General features: G+C 40.6%; 5 protein-coding genes across 5 annotated transcripts; 4 read left to right on the forward strand and 1 right to left on the reverse strand.

Moving 5' to 3' along the window:
- Positions 1-3,997: 3,997 nt before the first annotated feature.
- J7337_006429 (uncharacterized protein) lies at positions 3,998-6,479 on the forward strand (the record flags this gene model as incomplete). The annotated part of the gene is made up of 2 exons (XM_044824092.1): positions 3,998-6,055; positions 6,099-6,479. 2 exons carry the CDS (start codon positions 3,998-4,000, stop codon positions 6,477-6,479), a joined length of 2,439 nt encoding a protein of 812 aa, XP_044679749.1.
- Positions 6,480-6,960: 481 nt separating this feature from the next.
- On the forward strand, positions 6,961-8,982 carry J7337_006430 (uncharacterized protein; the record flags this gene model as incomplete). Its single annotated transcript, XM_044824093.1, has 1 exon — positions 6,961-8,982. The coding sequence occupies one exon, from the start codon at positions 6,961-6,963 to the stop codon at positions 8,980-8,982; it is 2,022 nt and encodes a 673-aa protein (XP_044679750.1).
- A 329-nt stretch (positions 8,983-9,311) lies between these two features.
- Positions 9,312-10,806, reverse strand: J7337_006431 (uncharacterized protein; the record flags this gene model as incomplete). Its single annotated transcript, XM_044824094.1, has 3 exons — positions 9,312-10,088; positions 10,134-10,362; positions 10,415-10,806. 3 exons carry the CDS (start codon positions 10,804-10,806, stop codon positions 9,312-9,314), a joined length of 1,398 nt encoding a protein of 465 aa, XP_044679751.1.
- Positions 10,807-11,640: 834 nt separating this feature from the next.
- Positions 11,641-13,050, forward strand: J7337_006432 (uncharacterized protein; the record flags this gene model as incomplete). The annotated part of the gene is made up of 4 exons (XM_044824095.1): positions 11,641-11,727; positions 11,775-12,182; positions 12,232-12,688; positions 12,737-13,050. 4 exons carry the CDS (start codon positions 11,641-11,643, stop codon positions 13,048-13,050), a joined length of 1,266 nt encoding a protein of 421 aa, XP_044679752.1.
- A 1,142-nt stretch (positions 13,051-14,192) lies between these two features.
- J7337_006433 (uncharacterized protein) lies at positions 14,193-15,491 on the forward strand (the record flags this gene model as incomplete). Its single annotated transcript, XM_044824096.1, has 1 exon — positions 14,193-15,491. One exon carries the CDS (start codon positions 14,193-14,195, stop codon positions 15,489-15,491), a length of 1,299 nt encoding a protein of 432 aa, XP_044679753.1.
- Positions 15,492-19,660: the final 4,169 nt, after the last annotated feature.

Genomic DNA, 19,660 nt, shown 5'->3' on the forward strand with positions numbered 1-19,660 from the left:
AATAGGACATTTGTAACCCCTGGGGATTGTACAGTGCACAGTCTGTGCCAACCAAGCGGCCACAGATGGAGCAGCCGTTGACTCACCTCATGGAGAAGTCACAGGCCGTCACTGCATTAGTGAGTTGGTGAGCTTGGCATGGATACCGACTTCCGGTACTAAATACCTTTTTTTCTCGTTGTTTACTATAGCGCTTCTTAGCTCGTCCATGTTCGACTCACTACTACTAGGGCAGTTAAGCCATAAGCTTACACTGAGACTCAAAAGCCTGTATATCTTCTACTTATGATATTACTTAAAAGCTATTTAAGCTACTATAGTATATTATACTATCATGCTTTTTCTATTAATCTGCTGGGGAATGTCAATTTGGATACGAAGAGTTTACATAAGTCAATGCAACCGTACCACCGTATATTTGTACCAAAAAGAGCCATACTGTTGATCATAACTACTCCCGTCTTTCAGCTATCGCGGCATAAACTCAATTTTCAGATTATTTCTAATTAACAAATAGGATCGTCAGCTTTCGCTTCAAAAGGCCCACAGGGGTACCCCAGTTCCATAATGAATCCGGCAGGTAGAGTTGATGATTCATGATGTGAGTGCCAATTAGAGACAAGCTTCACATTACATCCCGTTGCAGCCCCGTAATAACGTCAATACATCTCCGCCTACTTACACGGAGTCACTGTATTGTACCATGCCTTACAGTATGGACTCCCTGCTCCTTCTCGGAAACGCCTCACCGCTAGCCGGTTTCATTGTGCTTGACTGTAAGGGAAGCAGGCCGTCGCTCTGTACTTTGCAACTGACCAATATCTATATAAAGGCTGCGAAGCTGCCATCTGGATCAAGATTGAGCAGCCGCTCTCGAAATTCATTCCCATCCATAACTATAATCAAGATCTCTGCCAAAAATGCAGCTTCTACACGTCCTCACTGGTCTCCTTGCTGGAGCCTCAGTTGCCATTGCGTCTCCAGCCTCAGAACCTGATACTAAGCTTAAAGCCCGCCAGTTCAACTATGGGGTTAGTGTCTCGGCTAAACCTTATTCCAAACCGGGTACTAACTATTTGGAAGAAATGTAATGGCACTAACATCCCCCACCCAAAGACCGGCCACCCCTATAGACTGGCCACCTTATTTTTAACCTAGCTACCTAATTTATATATACTTTAAATAGTTATAACTCTATTAATTTAATTTTAATTAATTTTAAATTAATATTAATTAATTTAAAATACCTTCTTTTACTAAAAAAGGATATAAGTCTATACTTTAAATAGTTATAGATAGTATATTAGTAAATAAAGTAATTAAAGCTTATAGTATTAACTATTTTATACTTTAAAGTTAGATTAAAGGAAATATAATATTAAAAGAAGCCTAAAAACCTTACTAAAAGCTTTTTAATACTTAAAAAAAGCGTTTTTAAGACTAAATTATTATTTAAGCTAATTTAAGATATCTTATATTATATTAGTAAGTTAGAGAGTTTGCTAGTAAGATTACTATTTATAATAGCTTTTTAAAAAGTATTAAAAAGAACTAGTTATAGGGCTTTTTAAGATAAAATCTTAATATTAAGACTTTAAAAAGTAAGAAAATTAACTTTAATTAATATTATAAAGCTTTTTTTAAATTAATAAAAGTATTCTTTATACTCTTTATAATACTAGTAATATACCTAGTTAAGTAAGGAAATAGATATAATATTAATAAAGTTAAAATAATAGAAAGAATAAGAATAAATAGTTTATTTCTTAATTATTAGTTAAAGAAGTTAATACTTATTTATTAGCTTAGTTTTTATACCTAGATTATAATTTTTAAATATATCTTAGTAACTAGAAAAGTCCTAAAATCTATAATTATTTTTTAAAAAGAAATAGTTTAATAATAATATTTCCTTAAGGATTTAGACTTTTTAAAAAACTAGGAATTTACCTATAGTAATAAAAGATATATAAGTAATAAATTAATATTAGTTTAGTTAAGAAAAGTCTTTATTTTATTAATATAGCTTAAAAAAAAGAATAAACCCTAATTTTATATTTTTAATAGCTATAAAAGTTATATTATAAAAAAGTTCTTTTAAAAATATTATAATAATAATATATATCTATTATTTCTTTTTACTTATATTTCTTATATCTTTTAATTACTAGATATTATAGTTTTTAGTCTTTTAAAGAAAGTATATTATTATTTTCTTTTAAATTTTATTTCTATGTTTAATAATAGTTATATTAGTAAGATTATATTTCTATATACTTATAATAAGGCTTAAAGAGAAGCTATTATAAAATCTAATATAATTACTAGCTTTAAAGCTACTAGACTATAGCCTATAAATCTAATAAAGGTCCTAATAAACCTAATAATTATAGAAATACCTTTTCCTATTATTATAGTAAATTTACTACTAAAAAAGCAGGATTTAAGTCTTTTAAAGACTCCTTATTTATTTATATAGCTTTAGTAAGCTTTAGGCTAAATCCTAGCTTTTATAATATAAGATTTAACTATTAGGCTGCTTTTTAAGAAGATTAGTAGTTAATTAGACTATTATAACTTTAATATTAAGTAATAAAATAAAGAAATAAGTGTTTTATAGTAAGAAAATAAAGAAAATTAACTAAAATAGTATAAAAAGGTTATCTATAACTTAAATATAAAGTTTATAAAGATTTTAATAATAAAGAAAGCTTATAAATAAATATAAAAAACTTTATAATTAAAAAAAATAGCTAATAAAGTTAAGAAATTAAAACTTAAAGATCTTTATATTAATTTCTATTTAAATATTTACTAATTAAAGTTTTATTTAATATAAAAAATATAATATTATAATAATTAATTAATTAATTATAATATCGGGTTTTTGGTATTTTAGCTAAGGTAGCTAGTCTGTGGGGGTGGCCAGTCTTTGGGTGGGGGACGTTAGTTATAAGATCGCACTATCTAATCTGTATAGTCTCTATCTTTTTTATCTGCTGATGAACTCTACTGATATTGTACCTAGGAGGTGCCAGATTGGCTCGGTATTGAACCTCTATTCGTAGCCTGTTACTATTTACTAACACAAATGTCACTAGTGCACTAGGCAGAGCGGGGCTGGCGACGGATCAACTTGTTGGATTGATGACAGGGATCAGAAAGTTCACTGCCCTGGAAGGGGCTGATTCTCATTCATTAGCCAAAAGCCATTTACGCACTTGGAAGAATGGTTTAAGGTAATATATTAAGTACATAGTCTTGAGAGCAGGACGTCTTTCCTTAATACTCCCCATGTCAAGAAATCATAAGAACTTGTACTGGACAGAACGCTAGTCAGTCCTAATTTTAGCAATCCTTCCCACTATAGCGATGAGTTTGACTATTGTAATTAATTAGTCTTGAACTTCTGTATCTGGAGATCTAATAGCTAACACATTGCATCCATCTGGTGCAGAAAACAATGCTGGAAACACGCAGAGCTTGACTCTGCCATTTGCTGGTACTCTAATCTGTGAAATGTCGCATTCCATCATATCTCCATCAGATCAAGTACTAGGCTTGAAGAAGAAGTAATTGAGCCTCTTCTCTGGCAGTGTGAGTTCGAACTTGATCCTGAGTGCCTGCGAGATGCCGTCGTCTTCGAGGGCTGTGACGGCTAATTTCTCACCGTCTGAGAGACTGTCGTATGGGCGCTCGGACATGTCGTGGCTGTTTGAAGGAACGAGGAAATCGAGTGTTTGCAGAATGATAGAGCTTAGCCCTTTGGCCTTATCATTTAGGTAATGGATCTATGGAGGATATGCTGCATGGAGATACTCGTAGATCGTCTTTATTTTGCGAAGCGATCATAGTGCATATTTTCTTACCTTGGGAAGGATACACGAATGGGAGACAAGCATGCAAGGGTCAACTCGTGCACGTGATATAATCCAACCCAATTAAATTTTCTGCGACAAAGACAAGCTTGTGTCACGCTGTGCCTCAACACCTCAACATGTCTTCTTCTTCCTCCAGTGACGATGGAGCAAATCCAGTTGATCTCGCCAGCAACATCGGCACCTGGGTCGCCGCTGGCGTGGCCATCATCGCGTTAGTCGGTGTAGTCGGTCCATACCTTGCACTGCAAGCGTCGATGAGTGATAAAAACCGCGCCATGAATGCGGTGCAGGATCAACAGGAGAAATATATCTCTAGAGGCTGGCGGTTGACGAGAGGACTACGAGTCTTTAGGAGGATTCGCGTGCCGAACCTTGCACCGGGTTACATCACCAATGAGCCGGATACTGCCCCGCTTATACCGCCTTTGAGTGCAGCTTTGGGACGCTGGGGGTTCAAGACGAGGGATTATTTACCGTGGAATACGGGCTGGGCTAAGATGTCTGAGCTTATTGAATCTTATGAAGTGCGGGATGGGATTAGCAACGGACTGGTGGACTTGGACGTACCCAAGACTGGCGGAACACTGGAAGTTGTCAACAGTCGAACTGCTTTGGTGGTGAATAAGCATTGGATTTTGATCTTGGGTCTTCTCGGCCGTTATGGAGACCGTGTTGACAAAGGGATCCTGCAGCGAAAGGGAATCAGGAGGAACTTTGATGGGGAACGAGCATCGATTCGACATTTCGCTTTACCGAGAAAAGCCAAACAAAGAGAATCTGATTTACATTTCGAATGGGTCCGCAAGAAACAGACTCACGCAATGAGCAGAATGAGAGCTTCTTCTAGTCGAGACTCAGCAAGCTCTAGATCCTGGTCAGACAGTGAACCAGACTCTGATGGAACAGTGATGGCTGTGCGTCGAAGTGCTTATGGCACAATCACCCTTGAAACTACTCCCCAACCTACAATATACGGTATAACGGGCAAGCTGCAGCAGCTTGGTCGACACAAAGGATCTTGGAGTTATTTGACTTCTGTTTCGTTTGTGCCGCATATTGCGAAGGAGATCTTTGAAGCTGGTGTCGATGAGCGGAGGGAAAGTGCCTCGCTGCAGACTTTGTTCTGGCTCGCTCATGGATTTTTACCGTGTGGTAGAACAGCAGAGGGACGACAGATGGTGATATCTTTAGAAGCCCCAGATCTTTCTCTTGTATCAATTGGTAGGAATATCGATGATATCTTGGCCTGGCCTGCATACTCTCTCCAAGAGTCGGATGATGTTCCCGTCTCAATTGGTATTGCAATGCAGTGCCTTGGTATTCCGGAGCCACAAATATTGCAATTCCTCCCACTTGATGCCGCGAGCCAGGCAAAACGAGTGTTGGAAAAAACTAGCCATCACTCTTATGACGGGACTCAGAGTCCAGCAGATGAATCGCATGAAAGGAGTCGCCAATGGGAGCGCGAGCAACCAGCACAACAAGCCGGCCTTAGCCTCGATGGCCCCTGGGTCCGCTACTCAAATCCATCACAGGAAAACTTCTGCCTATTCCGAAGACGCGATTTTGAGAAAACCTTGAGACTTGTACTCACTGTCGACTGGGATAACTGGGGGTTCTTGATATGGAAGGATAAGTTCTGGATCTCGATTCTACGGCGGACCACGAGTGTTCTGAAGATCAACGAGATATGCAACTCTGAGTTTGGGCAAGCCTTCGGACTAGCATCTCACTCTCGAGTCTTTGACTGGAAGCAAAGTGGCAAGTTCTATCCACAGAGACTAGCAGATCAGCTGGCCTTTGACAAGTTTCTGACCGATTATCTCGACACGTATGATCTGCGGGCTCTTCGCCTTTCGCTTGGAGTTCTTTACATTTTGGATGCACAGCTTAGAGAGAGCACCCTGAAAGTATATGGCAATCTGTGCAATGATGGAGAAAACCACGATCCGCGTTCCCAAGCAAGGCTAAAGTACCTTGAAACAGCTCTGGAGGAGATTGAGGCGGAGCACCGGATCCAGAAGATCATGCACAAGAATGACGAAACACCGTATATGAACAAGAAGATGGCGGGAATCTCAGATTCCGAGTCTGTTGAAGAAGTCTATACGCATATGTTGATAAGGGCCGTGGATACGGAGACGCTGGACCGTTTCAACATCGTCTATGAACCAGTGAGTACCTGTCAATTCCGAAGAAACCTACTGACGATAAAAGGCCGATGATTTATTGTACCGCATCACCGGATACATCGCCCCCTGGGAGCAAAAGATTCTGTTTCAACATACCTCTCTACGCCGAGAGCTCAACCAAATGAAAGGCCGTATGGCTGGCGGCGTGTTGGAGTATACGTATAAGACGAAGCAACTGAAATGGTACTCTGATAAGACCTCTATGTTGGAGCATACCACTTGGCAGTTGAGCCCTCAAGATGTAGTCATGGCTGGAGAGAAAGAGTCAATGTGGATTGAGGAGAAGGATATGGTTATAGTGGCGTTGTGGGTTGCTAATAGAGCGTCGATGTGGACTGGTGCTCAAGACTCAAAACCGTTGTTGGAGTTTGTTGAGGATCTGGATACATATGCTTATGTATTGTGAGAATTGGTTCCTTGTTTCTTTCAAAGGCCTAAACATTAAAATAAGTCAGAAAACTCTTGAAAATCTTAATGATCTTGAAGGAAGGAGATATAAAGACTTGAACGACAATTTATAGAGTCAATATATCGTTACAAGGCTACTGGTGGAATATTCCCTTGAGGCAAATACCCTTTAGTGGCTTTGCTATATTTGCTAAATAGACTGCACCTCTAATTGGTCATAATCTACTCTGTCGTCATCTCTATGTCATCACCTAATGCCTTGCTTCTGGGATTTATCATCTCACCTACAGTGGTGGGCGGGGAATGCAAGCGTAAGCAGAACAGGAGCTGGCCCAAACCCCGCGTCAAGCTCGATTTCACATGTTGCAGCCTATCAAATTAAGTCAGTCAACGATATGAAAGCAATCCGGGGATCCTCCTAAACATCATCAGACTTTTTTCAAAAGCTTATCCCGCTCACCGTCGTATCAATCTGGACCATGGCCACCACAACGAAAACGGCAGACTTGCCCGCGCTGGTGACCACGAGGGACATCACTACATCATCCATATACCAAGATATATGGAAAAGACACCAAGAACATTTAAAACCTTCAAAAGACACCCCTGTTAAGTTCGGGGATGTGGCCTGTTCTCCAGACGGAAAGAACATCGCAGGCATCGTGACTGTTTACGAGGATCTCAAAGGCCGCGGGTCAACCAGACTGGCTATAATCAACGTCAACGACGGAAGCATAACTACTTTTGGTAACCAGAGTGGTACAGACTCTAAACCATGCTGGTCGCCTGACGGTACGACCATTGCCTTTCTGTCCCAAGTTGATGGCTTGAGCCAGCTGCAGGTCCTCGACCTAGCTTCCAAGAACATCAAGTCGTCAAACAAGATTCCTGGGAATGTGGAACAGGTATCTTGGTCGATTGATGGCGCGAAAATTCTTTTGGTCGTGGCTGGTTTGGAAGCTGACCTGGCTGGCGTGGATGGAGGGCGGGCGTCACAGGGTTCCGCAACGATAGACTCCGAGTGTAGTTGGATGCCTACGATAGAAGCGACGCCAACGGCTGGGGCATATCGCACAGTTTGGGTGCACAGCCTAGCAACAGGCATGTCAAAGCAAGTCATCTCAGCGACAATCAACATCTGGCAAGCTGTTTGGCTATCTGACACTACCATCCTCGCGTTGTGCTCTGATCTTCCGGGAGAGGAGCATTGGTATCACGCTTCACTCTGTGAGATTTCTCTGCACACAGAAGCTGTGAAGCATGTGTTTGGCTCAGAGCTCCCGATGGACTGGCTCACGACTTCTCCCAGCGGTGTGTCTGTGGCTTTTGCGGTGGGGGTCGCTAGTGACAGAGCCATCTTGACGGGTGATCTTCACATCCTGCATGTTTCGACGGGTCAAGTGTCCCAGATCGACACTGGCGGCGTTAATGTGGGTGCCATTTCTTGGGTGGGAGATGATGACCTTGTTGCTTCTGGCTTGCGTGACGGGCGAGATGTAGTCTTCGCGTATAAGCCGTCGACAAACCTGATTGAAGAGCTTTGGAGTAGTGAGGAACTTAGTGTCGCTGGAGAAGGCATCTCTCAGGTTTCTGGGTATAATGACGGGGAAGTTCGCGTTGCTTTCGTACAGCAAGGCTGGTTCACACCTCCGACATTAGTGGTGGCTTCTTCACTTGGCGTCCGAACTATCAGAGCATTCTCTATCCCTGAGCTGCAGGAAAGAGTCAGAAGGCTAGGTCAAGCACAGACTGTAAAATGGAAGGCTCCAGACGGGTTAGAGGTCTACGGCTACTACGTCCACCCACCTACCCAAGGACCATTCCCTACCATCATGCACATTCACGGAGGACCAGTGTTTGGCTGGAGACCCAGATATTTAGGCCTGGATATGCAGCTGCAGGTCTTGCTGGATGCAGGATTCGCTGTATTTGAGCCTAATCCAAGAGGCTCGTGGGGCCGTGGGCAGTCCTTTGCCAAGGCGGTCGATGGCGACATGGGCGGCGCTGATACTCTAGATTACCTGAACGGCATCGACTACCTAGTGGACAGCGGCCTGGCAGATCCTAGTCAACTTGGAATATATGGAGGTAGCTACGGTGGTTTCATGACAGCCTGGCTAATCACCCAGACGGACCGCTTCAAGGCCGCGATACCCACGAGTCCCGTGACAGACTGGGTCAGCGAGCACTTCACAAGCAACCTCGCACGGTTCTGTAAGGACTTCCTGGCTGATGACGTGCACGACTTTGGCGGAAAGTATCTATCTCGCTCACCGATTCACTACGTCCGCAAGGCCAAGACGCCGACGATGCTGGTTTGTGGAGCATTGGACAAGAATACTCCCCCTGGCCAGGCTGTTGAGTTTCACCACGGTCTGATCGAGCAGGGTGTTCCATCGGTTCTTCTCACATACCCTGAGGAGGGCCATGGTGTTAGGAACATCCCAGCTCGTATTGATCTCATTGCTAGAGAGGTGGAGTGGTTCCGGAGCTACATGTAGGGTGAAGCACGATGTCTGTTACATATTGTACCGCCAGGCTCTCTTCCATAGCCTGAGCCTTGGAAAATCTTAAATCCATTCTTTGTAAACTATCACAATGTCGATAAGATTGTCCGAGAGCTTAGGGCTTAAAGAACATGATTCTCGCCAGTATTAGTAAACTTCTTGAAACGTTGGAACAGTTTTAGTAGTACCAGAAATACATCGAACCGCCACCAGTTAGTCCAAAGAATGATCAGACTGGGTGGACTCTTATTATGATATATACCGAGGTCTCTCTATCAGTTGTAAGCACACAAGTACAGAATATCCCATCTCCATCGCTAGACTCAGGCCTCAACAATCTCATCCCCCTCTTCAGCAAGCATCAGTCTCGGAACGCTATGCTTAAACACATTCTCAGGATCATACTTCCTCTTCAAAGCCGCCAGTGTCTCATAATGCTTCCCATAGATCTTCTTGACATCAGCGTCCTCATGAGAACCAAGCGATATATACGACCCCTCCAGGATATTATCCGCATCTTCTGCCTGAAGCTCAGCCTTGACCTTAGCAGCCCACTGGACCCGCTCCTCTGCCATATCTTTATCTGCAAGAATGGCGTAGATCTCAAACATATGATGACGAGCTCTTGTACCGAAAACGGACTTTTGTTCAGGCTCTTGTCCTGAGAGGAGCGTATGATATGAGAAGATCAGACTTCCGCCTGGTGCATTGACGCAGTGCTTTGCTAGGATATCAATCGCCTTCTTGGTTAGAGTCTTACAGTTGAGAGTGTAGACTCGGCCGTATGAAGGCCAGGTGACCAATTTCTCATTGTTCTCAAGCATTTCCGCAAGTGTAATCTCCTGTGTATTCTCCATTACGCAAGTTGCTGCTCCAGCTATGTTCTTTATCCAAGTTCGGCCTTGGTCTTTGTCTTCGCCGTGCCATGTCGCGATGACCATGAGACTGACGGGTTGACCTGGCATTTGGGCGATCATCGGTTGCAGTTGTAGATACACCGGGAGTTGGCCTGATGCGAGAAGCCTTTCGTAGTGCTGGGTGTAGGAGTTTAGAGCTGAGGCTAGGTCGGTTGAGTCGTAGATGATCATAGACGAGAGGATCTAAACATGTGAGTTGTCGCCTTTTGGGATAGGGAAAGGATGTACCTTGTTGATTGGGTAGACTTTGATAGTAAGCTCAACGATTACACCGAGTGAGCCGCCGCCACCTCGAATGCCGACAAGCAGTTCTTCATTAGCATCCTGGACTTCTCCACGAGCATTGATGATATTTGCTCCAATGATCTGATCGACACCCTGACCATGATGCGATGTCAGCGGACCGTAGCCTCCGAGAGTCGCCCATCCAGTATATCCTACACTCGCGACAGTACCACTGGATTCTTCAGTCAGTATCGCAACTTGTCAAGTTGGTTCCAGCTACTCACGTAGGCGTACTCAAACCTTGTTTCACCAAGGTCCTGGCCAAATCACCACTAAGAATACCTCCGCCAACTCTTGCGCTTTTCTTGTCTTCAGAAATGACAACGTGCTTGATATCTCGCATGTCAATCACGAGCGCCCCGTCGACCAATGTTCGACTGGCGCAGTCGTGGCCTCCGCCTCGCACGCTGAACTCGACGCCGTGCTCCAAGCAGAACTGCACTATTAAAGCAACTTCATCGCTGCTCTGAGGTCTGATTACACCAAGAGTCTGAACCGGTTTTTCAACAAAACATTGTTCGACTTGCTTGTAGCCTTCTGCATCAGATGAGTAGATCTTGGCTTGCGTGTTGGCCAGGTGAGCCTTGAGCTGCGAAAACAGAGACGTTGCAGTCATGATGAATACAATTTATGTGGAATGAGCATGCAAAGATATTGGAGGTTACTGCGGTCATATTTATATCCTCGGGGACTTCTAAGCCACGGCCCCGCTGGGCAACTTGAGCTTGTCCAGCTCACCCAATGCCTTGAAGCCATGGCGCATGCATGTTTCTTACGGCGGATGAATAAGCCAATCACCGCGGAAGCAGACGCTACGCTGACATCTCAGGACAGCTGCTTATTCGTCCAAGAACGAACTAATGCAAGCCTGTCTTACTTGCTTTCACGATATACTTTTAGTAAGACTGAATGGGATTCCCCTCTTTCCTCTGTCATCTGCGATAGAGACTGGAGTTTTGAGTACGATATGGTAGAGCCAACGTAGGTCAAAGTGGCTCGGTTGCCAATAAGGGACTTATGGAGCGCTGCAGGCGGGGAATTAGCGTCCTTGCGCTTCACTAACGAGCGTATAGCGCTTCCAGCGTATTACACATTGCGTCATTGCCGATCAACAAGTGCAGATCAGCTCTAGCCCTCATCTGTCGAAGCGATGACTAAAAATGAAGGCCAGGGTCCTCCACAAAGACTGATGGATCCAAGAAGCGGGGCGTACGTCAGTATTCATTTAGAACTGCTCTGCTGCTCTTTGGCCTCTCCGAAGGATGGAGAGGATCTAGGCTATGGTACCTGTAGGATCTGATCCGTTATCTAAGCGCCTGATCTCGGCATCGGCCTTCCGCAGGCGGGGGCTTACGCTGCTGATCTGTAAGGCGCAGCAACTTGTTAATAAGGCACTTTGCCACGACACAAAGCCTGCCAGCAAGACTTCATAATCGCCCACTTGGAGACAATGACTTTGAGGGTTGGAATTATTGGCGCGGGCATCGGTGGCTTGAGCGTCGCTGTCGCTCTTCGACGAACAGGCGCACAAGTTGAGGTCACCAAACCAACACCTAGCAATTGTGCTCGACTGACATTTTGCAGGTCTTTGAGAGATCCAACTTCAAAGACGAAATCGGCGCCGCCATCACCATCACCCCAAATGGAATGCGCGTCCTTCAACACTTCGGCTTTGATCCCAAGACGGCGTGCGGTGTGCAAAATAAGCAAATGCGTATGGTACATCCGCAGACCCTTGAGGATCTTGTCGTCGAGAACTTTAGTCAGGTTGAAGATGACTATGGTGCAACATTCATGTTCTTTCATCGAGTAGATCTTCATACTGCGCTGAAAGAAATGGCTTTGTCGAGTGATGAACGGTATCCAGGTCCCCCGGTGGTGATTCATAATGGACATTCTGTTACGAGCCTTGATTGTGAGAAAGCCAAGATTGTGTTGGACAACGGAGAGATTTTTGAGAAAGATCTTATTATTGTTGCTGACGGCGTTCGAGTAAGTTCAGTATGAATCACGTTGTAATGTTGGCTAATCTTCCTTTCAGACTAAACTTATCGACCAAATCTCCCAAAAGGACGTCTCTCTCGAAGATATCGGCTACTCATTCTATCGCTGTCTAATCCCCTTCTCCGAAATAAACAAAAACCCCGACCTCGAAGCCATCTTCAAGAACCAAGATCCAGGTTTCTGGGTCCCCTTCGATCTATCTACAGCAACGTTCCTCGTCACGTATCCCTGCCGCGATGGAAAGATGCTCAACGTTGCGTTTCGTCACAAGACTAAAGCGGAGAATGAGCATGCAGTTGATTGGAACACTGACACAAATGTTCAAGACATCACTGCCATGGTCGGGGGGTTTAATCCGCTGGTGGCTAAGCTGTTTAGCTTATCAGCGAGTGTTTCTGTTCATAAGCTGTTTCGAAGGGAGCCACTTGAGACGTATACTCGCGGGAGAGCGGTGATAATTGGTGATGCTGCACATCCAATTCAGCCAACTCATGGTATGTTTCAGTACCCTTTTAGGAAGGCAATGCTAACAGGAAGTATAGCACAAGGCGCAGTTCTTGCGATTGAAGAAGCAGCAGCGCTCGAAGCTCTATTCAAAGACATGCAGAACCCAGAAAAGGTCGAGGAACGTCTTAGCTTATACAATGATATTTTGAAGCGTCGCATCCATGTTACTCAACTGCTTTCTGATGCGCAACCCGGAATATCCAGTGTGCTACGAAAGCGAGCTGAAGATATCTGGGGAGAAGGCATCTTTCCTCCTGAAGCGATGAACTTTACGAAGCCGATTCGGGACTTCTTTTATGCTTGGGATGTCATGGAAGAGGCGGAGAATGTTTTGGCACGTGCGGCATAGTCCATCATTTTTCCTACAATTTAAACACTTCATTAATGATAAGTATTGCTGCGGCTTTTGGCTAATATCTACGAGCTTGGAATAGTGAAGATATGTCCCTGCAAGACTCTCACGCCTTAGGGACTAATGACACCGAAGCTGGGTTGGAGAAGAATATCTGTAATCCCACCTGTATTTCCCATCTGGCCTTCAAGTAATCCGTACACTTTCCAATCATGTGAGAATCAATACATGAGCTGTCCTGAGAGCCATGTCCTTGTCTCGCATTTACGATAGTCCGTCTCTGCATGATGACGTGCGTTGCTGCCCAACCTAAGACGGATGATCGACAGCACTTTTACGGAAGAACAGCACAAACTCCAATGTCTCTCTACTATATCCCTTAACCATACCAATCGACCTGTAACCGGTTCCCCTCAATTCACTAGGCACCCAAGTCCAAGATGGCTACTTCACTCCTCCCTCGGAACAAGATCTCAATCAAGAACTCGTGTGCGCACCGGGTGCTCCATACGTGGAAGCGCGTCGCCTTTCCTCAGCTACACTCATCTGCAAGTTCGTGTCGATTATGCTCCATTTATGAAGGTATCGTCCTCGATTGTGTGAGAGGGCACTTCCCCGACATACTAGAGGTGTTGGTTATAGACGAAGCTGAGGAGAAGACGGAACTTGAGGGAATGACCTTGGTAAAAAATCACGATTCTCTTTCTCTTCGGCTATCAGACCGCGAAGTCATTTTTGATGTCTTTGCGGACAAAAGAGCCTATGATTTTGAAGTTGCAGGGAGTTGCCTTGGTAGGAAATACCTTGTTGGGGAGTACACAAACTCTAGGGAAAGTTTTGAACGCGCTCAGGAATGGGTATCTGAGTGCTTGAAAACGCACACCTGCCCAAAACCTGGTACAGAAAGAGTCCTGCTACCAAAAAGGTTGCTTATGGTTGAGGGTGCTCAAGATGAAACTATCAGATTGATAGAGACCCGAGGCGATGAGTACCCCTACGTCTGCTTGAGTCATCGCTGGGGAGATCCTATACACAAACTGCTCAAAACAACTACACGAACACTCGAAAGCCACATGAAGAATATTGAGTGGGAGAGTCTACCTGCTACATTCAAGGATGCGGTGACAGTTTGCCGGTCAATGAATGTAAAGTATCTCTGGATCGACAGCTTATGTATTCTACAGAGTTTTGCGGAAATAACACCCAGCGAACTTGAAGATACTCGGCATGACTTTGCCCTAGAGAACTCCAATATGGCGAGGACATATCAGAATTCTCACTTCACCATCTCCGCCGATCTCTCAAACCACATGGACAGTGGTTTCTTTTCCAGAGATCCCGTTCAAGAGTACAAAAGGGATGTCATAACTGATGACAGCAGTGTAGCTTCTGTATACATCAGGAAGCCCCTCAACCACTACCAAGAGGCTATCCCAAGTTTGGAGACACGCGGCTGGACTCTTCAGGAGTTCCTTCTTCCACCGCGTGTGCTTCACTTTGGTGTATTTGACATCACGTGGAGATGCAAAACACACATTACTTGCGGATGCGGGCATCTAGATCGACGCAAGAGGCAACAGGCGGCCTGGCATCGATATCATTTCATCGAAAGAGCTGCCAGACCTCCCCCGGACAATGAAACAAGGGCTCTCGAGTGGTGGGAGCAAGTAGTCCATGAGTACACGAGCCGCCAACTAACCAACGGCTCTGATAAGCTTCCAGCGCTGTCAGGCCTAGCACAGCAGCGGAAGCAAGTCAGAGGGGGTGTTTACCTTGCAGGACTCTGGCAGGACACTCTTATCCATGATCTCTGCTGGTACCATGTCTCGAATTACAACGTCCCCAGATCCGGTGGTGTAGGCCACAGACCTGGGTACTATCGTGCACCTTCGTGGTCCTGGGCTAGTGTTGATACTGATTCTGGCTGTAGCTGGTGGTGGATCGGGCCAATCTTGCTTCACTCACTTATGGTCGGCGAGGAGCCGCAGCAAGCATGTAATATTGTCCAAGCTAGCTGTGAACCCTCGACGAGTGATTCCACAGGCGAGGTTCGGAGTGGATACCTGGATATAAAGACGTCGCTGGCATCAGCTGAGATAACCCAGGATCCTGGAGGACAAGTCTTGTGGACTATTCACAATCTTGACCCCTCGCTTAGGCTGGAGTTCTTCAAGCCTGATTGCGCACTTGAGGACGATGATCTGAACTTGGGGGATCGAATCTTTTGTGCTCCGATTGCTGGTATCGAGATTAGGGATCGAGTGGATTGTGCTTGTCTGGCTTTGAAACGGATTGACGGCGATGTGTATCAACGAGTTGGGTTCTGCACTATCAGTGGAAGTCCAGACCTTCGATGTCGCCCCGAAGGTATTATAGAACCAGAACTGGAGAACTTTGCGTGGCCGGGCAATGAACAAACGCAGATCAGGATTATATAATCGGCCTGGAAATGAATGGTACAATAGTTTTATGTTATATTCATTAAGCTAGTAACGGAACCTGAATTATGTCTAGGAATGCTGCTATACCACCCTCGTTGTCGAACGTATTCAAGCTTCAAGATTTGAGGGATGGAGACAAAGAAGCCTGTTGTATGAATATCCTTCGGTTAGATAAGAGCAGGCAGTGTGGCAGCCAGCCGCCTCGACTTTAGCACTCAGCAAATCGGAATGATTAGCCTTTGATATACAGTATGATCGGGGGAATGAATACGCTCTTCCGCGCAACATGAGATAGTTGCTAATAAAGGAATTAGATACGGTGATACCTAATGCCGACTGTAGGTTCTGAGAGCATGAAGGCCCATCTTATGTTTGATCACGCTGCTCTCACTTCATCTTGGGGCCCTCAATCCGATCTGTACCCATAAACTGATGCAACACCTTGGGCAGCCACACAATCCCCTCATCTGCATCCCACCCAATTTCCAACAACGCCGCCACAACCCTAGGCACCGCCAGCACCGTCGCACTCACCGTCCACGGGAACCTCAATGTCCCATCTGCCGCGTCGCTCATCCTCGTCGCTAACCGTCGACTCTGGTAGTCCGTACAGAAACTCACAGAGGCAATTTCTCCCCAGGCAGCGTCGTGGATCTCATCCGGTGTGTCACCCACAGCGCGAGAGGGGAAGAAAGCTTCAATGGAGACTCTACGGGCTTCTCTGGCGCTGAGCTTGTGGACTGGCATGTCGAGGACACGGCACGTGAGACCGAGGGCGCCGAAGATATCGGTTTGGATGTCGATGATGTTAAAAGATAGGGTAGCCCTGATCGGTCTAGCTTACCTAACAAGGATCAGCGCTCCTCTTATATATATATAGCATAGCTTCCCCTATTATATAAAAGAAATTAAGGCTCTTTTAACCCTTATATATACCCCTTTACTATATATACTATAATTATAAGCTTAAGTAGGTATAAGACCTAATAACTTTACTATATTACTTAATATATATTTATTTATCTTATTTTATAAAACTAATATCCTTAAAAGGATTACTAAGCTTATAAAGTATAACTATTAATAAGTAAAGCACTTTATATACCTTTACTTATATAATCCTTTATAGTTTAAATAACTAGATTCTATAGATTTAAGAAATTAAATTATAGGCTAAAGTATATAAAGTATAGCTATAAATTAACTCTAAATATATTAATAAGGCTTCTAATAAGCTATAAGAACCTCTAGTTAAAGACTTTAATACTTTTATTAAAAAAAAGCTTATAAAGTATAAAATCAAGGTAGCTATTACTAAAGTTAAAGAAAAACTACTCTTTAAACTCTCTATAAATAATTTAAAGATCTTTTATAAAGTATCCCTCCTAGGATTATAATATATTTAAAGATAATATAAGTAATATATTAATAAATATTTATAAATCCTAGCTTATATTATAAAAAGCATTAACTCTAGTATCTTATTTTTTATACTTACTTAAGTTAAAGAAGATTACCTAGAAAACTATATAATTTACTAGCTACTTTAAGGCCTAAAAGAAGATCTAATACTAAGTATAATAACTATAATTAAAAAGATTACTTAAAAATATCTTAAGGTCTTTAATAATATTTCTAAAGCTTAATAAAGCCTTAAATAGTAATTACTATAATAATAAAAAGCTTATATATAAACTAGACCTTACTATATCCCTAAGATCTTAAGAAACCTAAAAGTTAACTGCTTTTTAAAAGTAATTAAAAAAAAGATAGCCCTTTTATAGGCAAAAACTAAATAAAATATACTTTTTAAAAAAAAAAAAACTAATAAAGAAATCTCCCTTATAAAGCTAGCTAGTAAACTATATACAGTTATTAAAAAAAACCTATCTAGTAAAAGCTATTTAGTCTATATAACCTTTAGCAATTATATAAATAAGCTAAAAAAGTATAATAACTACTCTTATAAATAAGATAACTATTAATAAAAGGCTAAAAAATATACCCTCCTTATCTATATAATTACTAGTATAGCCCCTTATTATATTAAAAAACCTTCTAATAGTAAGCTTAAGTAAATTTATAAAGAGCTTAATAAGCCCTTTTAAAAATAGCTTAAGCTAAAAGTTATAAAAAATAGTAATAAAAAAAGCTTATAAAATTAAAAAAACCAGGGTTTATTTACTTATTTTAGTAACCTAATAAACTTTATCCTATTACCTAATATCTTAGCTAAAGCTAAATATAATATATAGCTTTATATTACTTATAAAAGACCCCTTTACTTACTTATATAAAGCACCTTATTAAATACCTATAGTATTACTTACTTAATAAATATAATAGCCCTACTTAAAAAAGGTTCTTTTATTTTAATAAATAGTAATTATATAAAAGTAAGAGATATAAGCTTCCTAATTTTAAAAAAAGGGATTAAAGTAATCTAAAAGATCCTAAATAGCTTAATAAAAGCAAGAACCTAGTTACTTACCTTTAATAATATTATTATTATTAAAGGATTTTATATAAATATTATATTAAAAGCCCTTTTATAATTATTAAAAGTATAATATTTAAGATTTAACTACTCTTTAAAATAAGGAAACCCTTTAAAAAGTATAATCCTTCTATAACTATAATATAAGTATAATATTTTAATACTTTAATTTAAGCTTATTTTAGCTTATTTATCTATTAATTACTTAATACTTAAAAGTATAATTCTAATTAGTAATAAGGTAGTTCTTTAGTATAATAAAGTAAGTATAATATATTTCTTTACTTTTAAAGTAAAGAGACTATTAAGAAATAAAAGGAAGGCCTATAATAATAGTAGTGCCTTATAGTATATAAGATTAAGGTACTTAAAAAAAGAAGTACTTAAAAAGCTTATAAATAAAAGAAAAAATATATAAATTACTAAAATAGTATATATTAACTATAAGACCTATACTTAAATATATATAATATAAGTTATTAATTATTACTTATTAAAAAATTACTTCTTAAAACCTTTTTAAAGGATTTATTAAAACCTTTAAGAATATAAAATAGGGTATAATAGCTTAAATTACTTATTAATAATAAAAAATAAATTTAGTAACTAGCTATATACTATCTTACTAGAAAGTAAAAGAGGATTAGTAATCTTTAATATACTATTTTAGTTTAAATACTAGGTAAAATACTAGTTTAGACTAGTTATTTATAAAATATATAATAATAATAAGCTTACTATAATCTATATATTAGGTAATACTAACTTCCTATAATAAGTATAATTTAAAAGTATAAATATAAAGCTTATATTACTTTATATAAAAAAACCTAATAGTAAGGTAGAATAAGTAAGGAAGGAAGTATTAGAAAAGTTAAATATAATACTTAATAAAGTATAGCTACTTTATTCCTTATAGCTAGAGAGTATATAAACTGCTACTTTTTTACTTAATATAAGCCTAAAGGTAATTAAAAGATAGTAGACTTTTATAAAAGTATTATAAAATTAGTTTAGATATAAAGTACTATTATAAATAAAAGAGTATATAATAGACCTTAGACCTAATTAAAGTAATATATAAGCCTATAGCTACTAAGCTTATCTATTAAATTAGGATAGGGAAGCTAGGATATATAAAAAGGCATTTAAAATAAGCCCTAGAAGTTATATTAAGTATTTAGTAAGCTATATAGTATATAATATATACTAAATATAAATACTTTAGCTTAAAAAGGTAGTAATTACTTAAAATATTAGGTTTAATAAGTATATCTTCTATTAATTAAAAAAAAAGTATATAAAAAAGCTCTTAAAAAGAGTATTTAAAGTATAAATCTTTAACCTAAAAGAAGATAATAATAAAATTAATTTACTAGATAGACTTATTTAAGTTATATATTCTAAAAGTCTAAACTTAAAAGTAAAGGTAATTAAAAAAAGTATAGCTACTTTTATAAAAAGTATTAATAAGTATTAAAACTAATATATATTAATTTAAATTATTAATAAACTTTAGACCTTAAAAGTAATACTAAAGTTAAGTAGGCCTAAAGCTAAAAAAGATAATAAAAATATTATAAATACTAATATAATAGCTAAAAGCTTTATAATAACTAAGGTAAATAAGTTACTAAATATATAACTATAGATTAAGCTAGAAGCCCTT

This window comes from Fusarium musae, chromosome 5 (assembly GCF_019915245.1).
Source record: "Fusarium musae strain F31 chromosome 5, whole genome shotgun sequence".
In the NCBI taxonomy this organism is placed as follows: Eukaryota; Fungi; Ascomycota; class Sordariomycetes; order Hypocreales; family Nectriaceae; genus Fusarium; species Fusarium musae.